Source organism: Calidris pugnax, unplaced genomic scaffold (assembly GCF_001431845.1).
Source record: "Calidris pugnax isolate Ruff unplaced genomic scaffold, ASM143184v1 scaffold8, whole genome shotgun sequence".
Taxonomy (NCBI): domain Eukaryota; kingdom Metazoa; phylum Chordata; class Aves; order Charadriiformes; family Scolopacidae; genus Calidris; species Calidris pugnax.
The window spans coordinates 13,011,908-13,024,369 of NW_015090830.1; the positions used below are offsets into that span (position 1 = coordinate 13,011,908).

The window sequence follows — 12,462 nt, forward strand, 5'->3', positions numbered from 1 at the left end:
CCCTTCATCTCATCGCCCATCCCTTGAGAGGATGCGAGAGGCAGGGGAAGGGAAGCACCTCCGCAGCCTTTCTGCGCGGTGTGAGGAGGCATCTTGGGGTTGTTTCGAAGACCCAGGTTTGACAGGCAGCCACCAAGTTCTCCCTCCTGGGGAGATGGGGCGTCAGGAGGGGCTGTGGGCCCTTGTGCAGGTGAGGGGCAGGGCCGTTCAGCAGCACGGGCAAGGGGAAGGAGTAGCGAGGGATGTCATCGTGAGGCTGCAGGTGCTGATCAGGTGCCCAGTCAACTGCTTTATCCACCAAACCGCCCCTTGCCTCTGCTTTTCAGGTTGAAAATTTTGGAAAGAAGGGAGTCAAATTCAGGGATTTTCTCAGGAATTAGTCACCTGGAAGCTCCTGGAAAAGAGGCCTTCTTACCCAGCTGCTGAGGTGGTTTTACTTTCAGGCCATAACAAAACTTTCAGTTTTACCTTGACTGCTGCAGTTCCTTCTAAATATTATTTAGTATGTACTTTCTACTTTTTTCTCTCTAGAAAGGAGGTAAGAAGAGATCCATACTGACTGCAGAGCTGCTAAGTGATCAGCCGTGCTCACCCTTCGTTTTCTGTGGCAGGATTCACCTGGGAAGGAATCCGGATACCACCCAGGCCAGTATTCTGATTCTGTTGCACCTCTAAGGCTGGGCATGGATTTCCATCTCTCTCCTCTGGAAAGAGCACCCCAAGGCCAGTCCAGTTCAGGCTGGCACCCCCCAGGGGTGAGCAGGAACCGGAGGCACCCCAACGCCAGCCATGAGTTTGAAACTTTCAGATTATCAAGAATTTTGGTTTTATTCAAGATAGGTATTTTTGCAAAGGTAGTGGAAAACATAGTGTTCTGTAACGGAAAAATAAAAATATCTTCCATATAAAAGAAAAAGCCAAGAAGCCAGTTTTGGTGTAAAATCTTTAGTTTTTACTTGTGCTGCATAGAATGATGTACACAGTGTATGTAAGGAGATTGACAGTGCTTTCTCCTGTACGTTCCCTAGTTCATATTTTCGAGCGTTCACATTTCAGTATCTAACTACCTACTGCAATACATAATTAAGACTATAAAACACCCAGTAGTGGCTTTTGCGGGTTATGGCTCAGAAACGTAAAATTTAACTTGGAGGAAAACGTCTGAGCTCTCAAAAAGAGGCTGTTTTCACATAGCGGTAGAAAACGAGAGAAATTTTAGCCTGAAACAAGAAACTCTTCAGGCAGGGTGAGGGGTGAGAACGTGAAAGTAATCAAGGTAACGTGTAATTCTGAACTGCCTGGAATTCCTCGGAGCGGGACAGGGCTTGGCTTCCCTCAGTGCCTTCAAAGCCTTTATTCAACACCTCCAGGGCGAGCGGGTAACACGGGCAACTGCTCGTGGCAGCCACGTTTGCTCCTGTAAATCTGGTGAGAGAGAGCAGCTGGTAAATAAACACAGCCATGGCCTTGGCGTTGTGCTAAATGCGAAAAGGGGAAGAGGCTTCACAGACTGTTCTGTTTAAAAAGAAACATTTCCTCGTACCTTAAATGTGAACTTTTTAAAACACCCCGGCCGGCACGGGGCTGCGAGTTTTCGGCGGTGTGTGGATGTGGCCCTGGCAGAAGGTTCTCCAGCCGGCGCTGCTCCTCCATCTCACCAGGCTCCCCCCAGGACCGATGGGGAACAGCACCTACCTCACCCTCGCCTCAAGCCCTACCATCCAAAGCCCCCGGTGAAGTCGGCTTCCCACGTGTTGCCCACCCTGGCAAGCCGGGTGCCGTGGCCATCCCTCCCACCCCTCACCCCCAACACAAGTCCTATGCAGTCCTAGAGCTGGAGCCCGTCCAGCCCAAGTGTGGTGAGACCCCATCTCCTCTGGAGGGTCCTCTGAGGCTGCCATCGCAAGCTCTTGCTAAAACCAGTGCCCCAACAGCTGCGTTGCGTTGGAGACCAGGCAGGGGAGTGTGGGCACTGAGACCTGCCTCAGCATGGATTGGGCAGAGCCCACTGCTTGCAGGGGGCATGGAGAGTGGTAAGGTTTGAAAGGAACTTTAAAAGCTCTGGCTTCATGGTCCCTGGAAGCTATGAAGAGGTGAAGTGAAGGTTGTAGCTGTGCTTTGCCGTGCCAGCAGGCCCTCACGCTGCCTGCAGGAGAGAAACCCGGCGGCCGTTCCTGTCCCGAGTGCTCCCTGGCGCTGAGGATCCGTCCTCTGAGCAGAAACCAGACCACAGCAGCACAGGTAAAGGACTTCTTTTAAAAATATATATATCCTCTTCATCTTTTATGTTGGAATGTATTGATTTATTTGCAAACTTAGAGCAACTTATATAACTTTTTTTCCCCCCTCCCTCCGGTCAAGGGTTAAATCTAAATACACAAGTGAAAGAACAACTTCCTTATTTGCAGGAGTCAGCAGCTTGCTCCCGGCTTATTAAATCCGTCCTGCCCCCTCTCCCCTGGAGGATTCCCGTTGCCTTTGTGAGACGAGGGGCATCATGGGCTGCGTCCGGGTTTGAGCTGCAACCCCCCAGCCCCAGCTGCTCTTCTGCCGGGCAGTGTGGCTGCTGGGTCGGTGGTGGTGGCCGTGAGTCTGTTTTGGGGGTCAAGAGGCCACTTTGCTCTGTCCCAAGCCGGGTGGCAGGGACTGACCCTGTACAACCCAGGCTTTTCTTTCCATCCCACCCACCAGCTCCCACCGTCAGCCCAAGCAAAGTATCTGGGGGGCCTTGGGTTGTGCTGAAAGGTTGAGGTCGGCACCCACAGGGCTGTTGCATGAGAGCAGGGATGAGATGGGGTGGGATGGGATGCTTTCCTCAGTGCCAGGGGCAAGAGCGGGTCAGAGAGCGAGGTGGGAAGCTGCCCAAGCCATGGCCGAGACCCAAGATGTCCTCTGAGAGCCTCAAGCTATACCCAAGGGCGGTGAGGAGACGGCGGTGACTGCGGGGCAGGTGCAGGGTGAGGGATGGCAGCAGGGACGGGGAGGGCTGGGAAGGGAGGGTGAGGAGGGTGGGAGGCAGGTGGATGGATGGCCTTGCCGGGAAGGACTGGGAAAGCAGTCCCAGTCGGCAGGAGGAGGGACGCGGGCATGGTGACTAAACTTCTTGTAAAAGGGGGTGGAGAAAGGAAAGGGAGGGACAAGAAGAGGGGAAAAAAAAAAAAAACAACAAAAAACCTGCATGTCAAGTCTGAGGAAATGCTGTGGGAACTACAGCCAGGCGCCCTTTTTTTTTTTTTTTTCTCTCTTCTTCTTCTTCTCTCTTCTCCCCTCGTGTAGCTGAGAGGAAGGAAAGGAAGAAAGAGAAGTAGCGAGCCCAAATGTGCCTCGCTCTGCTGCCGGGGCGCCGGGGCTTGGCTGGAAGGATCTAGTTTCTCTTCGGTGGCAGGAAAAGGAGCCACGGGAGGAGGGAGAGACGGACAGACAGACATGCCCGTCCCGTCAGGCTGCTGGCTCCTTCTCCTTTGCCTGGCTGCCGCTGGCAAACAGGTAAGGCTGGGCTGCCAGGGCTGACCGGAGGAGGGGGAAGGCGGGTGTCGCGTCTCCCCCCCGGGAGGTGCGTTTCGTCGCTCGGGAGGAGGTGGCAAAGTGGGATCCCGTGGCATCCCGCACCCCCGGCACTGCCAGAGCGGGCTGGAGCAGAACAGCTTCGCCTGTCTGTTTTCCCCTCTAGTTGCTTGGGTTTTGGTGGTTTGTGTTTTGGGGTTGGTTTTTTTTTTGCCCTGCAACTCGCTCTGTCTCACAAGCTTCTCTCGCTTCTTTAAAATCAAAATAGCCCAAACCCAGAGCTCCAAAGGAAGCCAGAGGATCTGCAGGGAAAACAGCCTGCTCTTGCCCAGAGCAGGGTGTGAGAAACCAGAAAATATTTGCAGTGAGGTTGCTGAGGGATATAATTTGCATGTAGAGTAAAAATAAGGCAGACTCCACCCTACCGAACAGATTTATTCAAGTGAGCGTGAGCACACTTGTCCCTCAGACGTGGGATGAGCACGTACAGGTCTTGGCAGCCCAGTTGCAGCTCCTCAGCCTCCCCCGAGGGGTGCAGTCCCCCTCCTGATCCCACCGCCCCACCATCCCAAATGTGGGCAACCCTCCAGCGGCCTCAGGATGTGGGCAGTGTTGGGACCCCAGGTCCATGGGTGGAAGACCAAGGCCCAGACTGGCTAGGTGACTCCCTTGGAAGGCCAGGTGCTGCTCAGGACAGAGCTGGGAAGCAAACCCCAGCCCCAGCTCAGCTGCCCCAGAAGGGCAGCCTCTCCAGGGTGAAGATCTGAGCAAGGTTTTAGCCCTGCGGTTCTTTGCAAACAGAGCTTGCTCTTCTCACAGCTTCAAGCGATGCCAGGTGGCTCATGGTCAGCGTGTTTTACGGTTGGGATCGCTGCTGGTCTTCCCCTGTTTCTTCAGAAAGACCATTTTCTACAGCCAGCTCTTGCTGAGCCTTGTGAATGGCACACGTCGGGTTTCCTCCAGCGGTTTAAATTTGCAGAATCTTGCTTTGCTTTTTCTAATTATACAGCTTAACAGTTATTCCTCTCCCCTTGGTTTATTTAGAGCCTTCTAGACTGGCAGGCTGTTGGCAAATCCCATGCTAGGGGCACTTTATTTCCTCCATTAATCGATGTTTGGCAGCCTCGCTACCATTTGTGTGTCTTTCATTTGAACTTCTAGTGTTTCTCTGTGTCTCATTATTCTTGATTAGTTGTGTCATTTTAAGTGCTTCCCTCAACACAGTGCTGTAACTGGGCCATGGCTGTGTTCCCTGAGAGCAAGGTGCAGCTTCAAGGAAAAAAAAAAAAGATAAAAAAACCCCATAACAAAACAAAAACCCCTCTGCTGTCTACAGCTTACAATTTAATGTCTGACCGCACAGTCCTGAGAGCCTTTCCTCTGGATCCCTGGTCCTAAATATGTTGCCTAAAACCACACAGGCCTTTTTTCCCCCCTCTAAACCATATGTTTCGTTCTGTCCACCCTCGCTCCTTAGGCTTCTCTTAAATTGCTGCTTTCCAGGTGTCCTCCATATGTATATGAATGAACCTGCGTATTTCAGAAGTGATTTTTACATCATAGCTTTCAGGTGGAAGCATCTGGTTTTGGTTTTTTGGTTTTTCTGCCTTGGTGTTCAGGACTGTGAACACCATCAATGCAGATCAATGCAGCAGGATGAGCAGACCTCAGTGTTCTTTGTACCTTTGCTTCAAGTCACTGACTGTTAAATATTTGCTTCCTTCTGGAGCCATTTGGATTTGGGGCAGTCGTTCCCTTTGGGATCTCCTTACTGCCTGGAACCTGCTCAACTCTTGACCAAACCTTGGAAATTCAGATTTCCATGCTATAGCTCCCAGCACATTTCAGGTACCCTGATGTAAGAACCAGGAGGAGCTCCTTGTTATTTCTCGCCTCTCAATTCATAACCTTTCAGAGGATGCAAAACAGGGAACTTGTATTCATTTGGGGCTGATGTGTAAAGTCTTTCCACTGCATTCAACATGTGCTCTATTCTGAGTCTGTAAGTGGTTGCACAGGGTGCAACTTTCAATAGCCAATGCCTTGGACAAGTAGCAGTAGAAGATAGTAGAGGGCTCCAGGAAAGCAGCAGTGTAAGCTTACCTAGGAAAAGCCATCTTTTGTCAAAGAGCCAGTTAATATAATCGTGAGCAGGACCTGCAAGCCAAGAATGTGAAAGGAAGACACGCCTGGAGAGATGCTATTCCCAGCCACTCTTTCAGGTTCTTTACGTGACTGATTTGAACAGTGGTGTCTTGTAAGAGTGCTGACTTCTGGTGGAACAAATTGTGGCAATAAGTGCAGTAGGGCTGAAGTTTGTCTGATGCACTTGTGTTAGTTTAGAATTGATGGTATGGTGGGGTAGTGGTAGGGCAGTGATATCTGCAATGAATTTCCTGCCAAGAATGAGAAGCACTTGGAAATGTTAGTTAATGAGTACTCATAATTCTGCTGAGAATAGACATGATCATCGTCATCATTTTCACCAAAGAGGAAACAGGAACAGAGAATTCGTGACTTGCTGTAGGTCACACACCGAGCGTGGAGCAGAACTGCTGGGAGCAGAGCTCAGCCCTCCTTGTCTTGTGCTTCAGCCACAAGATGATCTTTCCAAGTGATTCGTCTTGAGCTCCTGTCAGAGGGCACAATGTTTTGCTTTCTGAGGCACCATCTGCTCAGCTGCTTTGTACAGAATAGTGACCTCCCTTTCCTTGCTTAACACTGTTGAAGAGCAGAGATGTTTGTTATCAGGTGGGAGTTAAAGCCTGTGAGAATGTGCATTTCCAAATATGCAATAAACCAGTTTCCTTGTTTAATGCCGAGGACTCTTCTTCTCCTGAGTGGCAAGGGGGTGGGCTCTTCCACTACTCCGTAATATTTACTTTATAGGGAAAGTTTACTCACTGCAAGCATCTGTAATTCTTTGTAATATAGACAAAATTTTGCCCAAATCTCTTCATTATCTTTTAACTTCCTAGAATACAGAGTCTTTATGATGAGGGGGGAAAAAAGACCATAAAAATCTCCATGCTGTGTTATATCATGGGCTCTCCTGGGCTCACTCCTGCTCTGGTCAGGGCCAAAGTTATCATTCAGTAGAGCAAAACATCTACAGCATCTAAACTAAACTCCTGGATACATTCTGTTGTTAACAGCCCGGGTTTCAAAGTTACTGTAATTCTATTATATCACTTGTCAAAATGCCCTTGCAGGAAAGGGTTCCTGCAGGGGAGACTGGGAAGTTTTTGCAGTTTCCCCCAGAACATGTGAAACATCGTACAGCACCTCATATAAAAGGAATATAACGCATATAAAACTGAACCAATCCACAATTTAAGAAACCTCTGCCGCTTCTCTTTTCATGTTAAGTGTCATCTGCCTGATGTAATTTCTTCTTTCCCACAAATGGGACCAAAACAAACCACCACATTTCACAAGTCAGTAGAATTCAAAGCTTATCAGCCATCTCGAGGGTACTGACCAATGTCATTTATGGCACAGGGCTTTCTTCACACCCTGCCAGAAGAAAAAAATATAAAATGCAGGTCAAGCAGAGAGTTTAACCGTGGCTCTAAGAATCTGTTCCTGTTGCCTGTTGCTGTCATCCCAAGCACCCTCGGGCTCAGAAGAGTGGGATGTAATTTGACTGCTCTGCAAGAACCAGCGCAGACGGTAGAAGGGATGCGTGCGTAACTGCAGCGTAGGAAATCGGTGGCACTCAAAGTGGTGCCCTCTGGCATGCATACCTTAATGCTGTTTAGAGGAATCATGTTTGAGTCACTTCGCTATCTTTATCTGTCTGTCTCTTGGAGTTCAAGTGGTGGAAGACCCTGCCGCACGAGGTAGACGCAACGAGAAGATAAGCAAGGCTGTCCTCTTGCTCCTTCCTGCCAGCTTCCTCCCTGTACCACCTGGGCTCCAGGAGGTGTTCTCAGTGACCAGATCCAGCAGGGTTCCTGCCACCACGTGCTGTGACCGCAGGCTCCAGGCCTCCATCCACCCCGCGCTGCAAGGGGCTGCCCCGCAGTGGGAAGGCTGGTGGACACTTGGAGGGGGACGGTTGCTTCAGATGCTGGTTTAGCTTACTGGGGGTGGGCAATGGGGAGAAGAGGGAAATGGAGGTGGCTGGTTCATGAGGTCCTCAGCTGCAACCGTGCTTCTTGCACTGGCTGCCCTCTTCCTTTCAATGGAAACTCAACTTTCTGGGCAGCACCAGCCTCTGCTGCCACTGCCCACCTTCTGGTTTAAGTTGCGTGCTGGTTGGCGCTGCCTGCGTGGAGAGGCAGCTGCTCTGGGAATGGCTTGTTACTACCGACCGAAAACACAAAGGCAAATATTTGTGTGTTATAAATGCAGTATAAAACTCAAGTGCTGTTTAACCAGGCTGCACTATGGACTTGGGTCGTCCTCAGTCTGTGTAACACAATAGCCTGCCTGCAAGAACTTGCCCCTTTTTATGACTTACTCCTCTTCGAAAATGGTCCGAAGTTCATGTAGCAGAGGGAAGACAGTTGTTGGACCTCCATGGCACGGAGCAGCGATGGCTGGATGTCGCAGGGTGGGCTGCAGGAGGGTGTGCTGGCACCCAGGGCAGTCTGCTGTCGTATCTGCTCAGTGGCAGCAGGGTTTGGTGTGATGCTTCAGCTCTGGGGAAATGCAAGTTTCCTGGTTTTTTTGCTTTGTTTGTGTGTCCCTGCAGTTGCAGTGCTTGCAGAGGGCTCAGCACCACACCAGAGGAGCGATGCTGACTTACACCCGGTGCTCCGGGACATCCTGGTTTTTGTCCCATGCAGCCACCTGGCTGCTCTTCACAGTCCTCCCCTCAGTTACCTTTTTGTTTGCTTTTTCAGGGTGTGAGTTCTCTGGGCCGAGGGCTTGGTTTTCTTTGGTGTTTGTACTGCGCTTAGGATGTCACGGCTGCAAACAAAGCCAAAGAGTCGTTAATCACCAGAGGATAAAGCCCTGGCCATTCCCCACTGGAGTCACAGGGAGGTCTGCACAAAAGGGCTGGGGCAGGGAGTGCCTACGTCCCCCCAGCCGGCTGCCGTCACGCAGCATCCAACCCTCACCCTTGTTCTCCAGGTCTTCTTCTGCCCAGGAGGCCACTGGCATCCCCACGGTGGAGGCATGTTCCCCATGCCACTTGGCCAAAACTGTTCATGGTGGCTCCTCACCCCTTCCCTGCCATGTCCCTGATGGAGAGGCTGGGGCTACGGCGGAGGAGGACAGCACGGTGGGCAGGCAGAGAGCTGAGACCCAGAGCTGCCTCTCAGCTCTGCAGAACCCACTGGCTGCTTCCCTCCTGAAATCTAGATAAAAGATACCAGGAAAGGCTGTGTTTGGTAAAAGAGCCAAGCTGCCCGGTTTAATCCACCCTGCAAGAGCCAATTAGCCAAGGAGGGGTAAAAAAAAAAATGAGGTCATTCACCCTCACCACTTTGTGGCTACTCCAAAAGAAAAAAAAGTATATAGGCTCTGTTCAAGAATGACAAAGAACAACATTTGTGACTGCAGATGGGTGCAGAATATATTTAGTCAGTGGTCAAAGTGGAGGGAAAAGAAAAAAAATCTTGTATGGAAAAAAAAATACTGTGAAGTTTTGTTAGGCAACCCATTAATCTGGAATACAGATAGGGAAAAATGTGCTACTTGGTTCATATGGAGTCCTAAAAATTGCTTACGTAGCAAGAGAATCTATTTTGAGCATGTTATTTTGCCACAGCGAATAGTTTTGTCTTAAGAGAACGATGTTCTTCAGTAACTTTTCATTGTTCGGGAGCAATAACAATGAGATGATTCCTTGGATCTACTCTCACAGGAAAAAAAAAATAAATCTCCACATGCTTAAGGCTGCTTAAGGAAACAAGCCAAAGCCCGTTCAGATCAGGGAGGAATGTTATCATCAACTTGACTGGCCCATGTCCCTGGGAAAGATGTTTCTTTGTGGTGACACCCAAAGAGGAAATGAACCAATTCTCATCCCACTCCTGGGCCCTTTGATACAGGCAGGAATTGCTTCAGGCTGGAGAAGGTGCAGATCCCATCGCGTCATTCTTACTATAACTCACACCAAGGCAGAGTGGTCTGCAGGTGTTACACACATCCCCTCTCTGTGGCCATTGTCCAAAGTAAGGGTGCAGCCCTACCACTACCCTTCCTGTTTTTGCCTGCAGAATATTCAGCATTTGTTCCACATGCAATTCTAAAATCCAGGAGAAAGAAGCCAACGCAGAGCATCAGGCGGTGAAAGCAGGGTTCCCATTTTCTCATTCTCCCTGTCAGCTCAGCTGGCACTGCAGGGCCTTGCCTCACTCCGTAAGAGATGAATACGTTATGGTCCACTCTGGTGGAAGGAAACATAGAGATTTTTAAGCATAGAAAGTCCCCATTGAACTCTTAATTTGGCGTCCAGAAATAGCCCAGCCCAAGAAATCTCTCATGGTTATTTCTTCATTAAGACTTGACTTCAGTTGATGAAGCATAGAAAAATAATCTGCTGAACTAAGATGCTAGAGGTGTGTGCTCCCCATAAATAAAGTATTTAGTTCCATTATTATTATTATTTTTATTTTATTTTAATTAAGTGTGGATGGGTGTAGAGTTACTCATGGCAAGTCGTTGAGGTTGTAGCTGGAGCGGTGAGACTGTTAAGCTTTCCTGTGGAGCAGTGATATTGAACTGTTTAATCTAGAAGAGATTTGCCTTTGCGGGCCTTTTCACATGCACATCTAGGTATTAGCTTTGGTAATGTCATTATTCATCAGTTTTTATTTCTGCTTGATATGAGCTGTTATCTTGCTGCCAAGCCTTTTCGTTAAATATCTTGGTTTGATTAGCTTTCGGTTTTTTTACTCTCTGATTCACCTTTAAAACGTTCTACCTGGTGGCTGTTAGTCTTTGAATTGCTGTGGCCGTGAGGACACGTAGGTTGAAGCATGAGGTTTTGCACCCGCCCAGCCGATGAAGACGTTAGGTGTCCCCTTCTGGCAGTTGTCTGAAGATGACCTGGCCTCTGAATGACAAATGCTGAGCACGTGATGGCGAGTTTTCAGCCCACAGGGGAAGGCTGGCTGATTCACACGTTTGGTGGGCAGCCGTTTCAGCCCTGCCATCTATCACCTCCGTCATCTCCCATATCTGATATACCTGAGGTTCCCCTCTGCCTTACCCCCACCACCCTGCTGCGAGAGTGGCCGGTGCCGCACTTCTCCTTCACGTAGTCTGCCGGCTAGAAATAACTCTGGTGGGTTTGAGATTGATGAATGGTCCTTCCCGTTGGTGGAGCACCACCAGTCGCTCAGGTGTTTGCTTTTAGCTGCGTGCTGGAACAGAGGGGCGAGGAGAATAGTCAGGATGGGGCTGTCACCAGTTTGCCCCGTTCCTCGCTGCAAGTTACAGTTTTCTCTTGACCTCTTTATTATCGGTTTTATCCCTCGTGTTCTTTCTGGCCTCTTTAGGTATTCAGGCTCTAGCAGGGTTTCAAGGACCTATTTTTGAGTGAAATAATATTTAGTTTTTAGCTGTTGCCATTTCCCGGCTATATTTTACCACGTGGTGGCAGTTCTGTGATGTGGTTTACTGGTCACTGGAAAGTTGACATCACCAAAAGCATTTCATTCACAATCTAAGATTTGCGTGATGAATTACAGCCCTGCAAGCGAATAACTGGAATTGCAAAGCTGTGACTTGTGTGCTGCTTTGATTGAATTTTTATCGACAGTGAAGACAATCTACGAAGGAACTGTTGCATTCAGCGTCTGTCTTATTATGATTAAGTCTTTAACATAACTCTTCTTTCCTCTTATAAACTCACAGTTGTAAAAATTTCCAGAGTCCTTCTTTGGGTGCATTACTATTATGTGCCTTGATAGAGCGCCTGGGGGCATCAGCCATGGAGCAGTGCCCATCAAGAGACAGATTCTATTTTTATCCTTAAATAATTTGTCAGGCAAACCTCTGAAACTGGCAACGAACTAAAGCAATCTGGGTTTTTTTGCCTAGTGATACTGCGGACCCAAATCAGGTTGAGAAGTTGGAGGAGGGCTCTGGGCACACGGTCGGTGTGAGAGGAGAGGGATTGACTCATACTTGAAGGAGAAAAAGCCACAGAGGACTGCAGAGGACATCCTAGCTGGGTGCCAGGGTGCTGCACTTACAGGAGCTACTTCAGATCAGGAAATGTTGATCAAAGCTCAGTCCTCTTGATGAAGGCAAATAAAGCCCCAAAGCCACACAGCAGGCAAGACTAAGGACCTCAAAAGCAAGCGGTGTGAATAAACTCGGTCTCTGAAGTGCAAAGAACAAGTGTTGTGCAAAGCAGGACACACCACGGTTGGCTCTCCCATAGGTGCTTTTGGTTCTAAATGGAGAAAAAAATGTGCTTTGCTCAGTGAAATGATGACAGACAACTTGAATACTCTCCAGAAACAACTGCACTGAGCAAGAAGGTGTCATCTTAAGACAATTACCCCCTGACGTGTCCCTTTATATCTCAATTTTTGCAAAACTAACATTATCGCTAATGAGCAATTCTCATTGAGGCCTGAGCTTCTTGTTCAGAAGTGACATGGGAAAAAGACTGCGGAAACCCCCGAGCTTGTTCTTCCAGATTTTTTCTTCTAAAGGAAAGAGGCCCGTGCAACTCTATCTTCTCTGAAATGTCTGTCTGAATATTCATCTGAGCGAGAAAGTAATTTTAGCATCCATGACACACAGCTTCTGCTGCCATCCGATTGCTCAACGGCACCAAGAATAAATATTTCCTTAAGCCCGAGGACAGGAATCTGAATGCTGCTGGTTCCCCCTTCAGAAGCACCTGTGTGTGTGTTTTTTCAAGGTCTGAGTAACACAGTGGTGCTTTGTAGCTCTGAGTCATCGAAGCTCTCCGACCCTGCAAGCACACTCTTGCTTGGTGTCCTTTTCAACAAATGGAGAGGGAAGGGGGGGGGGGGGGGGAAA

The 12,462-nt window shown here is 49.1% G+C and overlaps 1 protein-coding gene across 2 annotated transcripts in view; it reads left to right on the top strand.

Annotated features, from left to right (window-relative positions):
- Nucleotides 1–3,228: 3,228 nt before the first annotated feature.
- Nucleotides 3,229–12,462, top strand: part of TNFRSF11A (tumor necrosis factor receptor superfamily member 11a) — a 29,973-nt gene continuing 20,739 nt past the window's right edge. For both annotated transcript variants that reach the window (XM_014940757.1, XM_014940758.1), the window contains exon 1: nt 3,229–3,486. In XM_014940757.1, the coding sequence (XP_014796243.1) occupies nt 3,427–3,486 (60 nt within the window). In that variant the 5' untranslated portion in view covers nt 3,229–3,426. The remainder of the gene's footprint in view (nt 3,487–12,462) is intronic.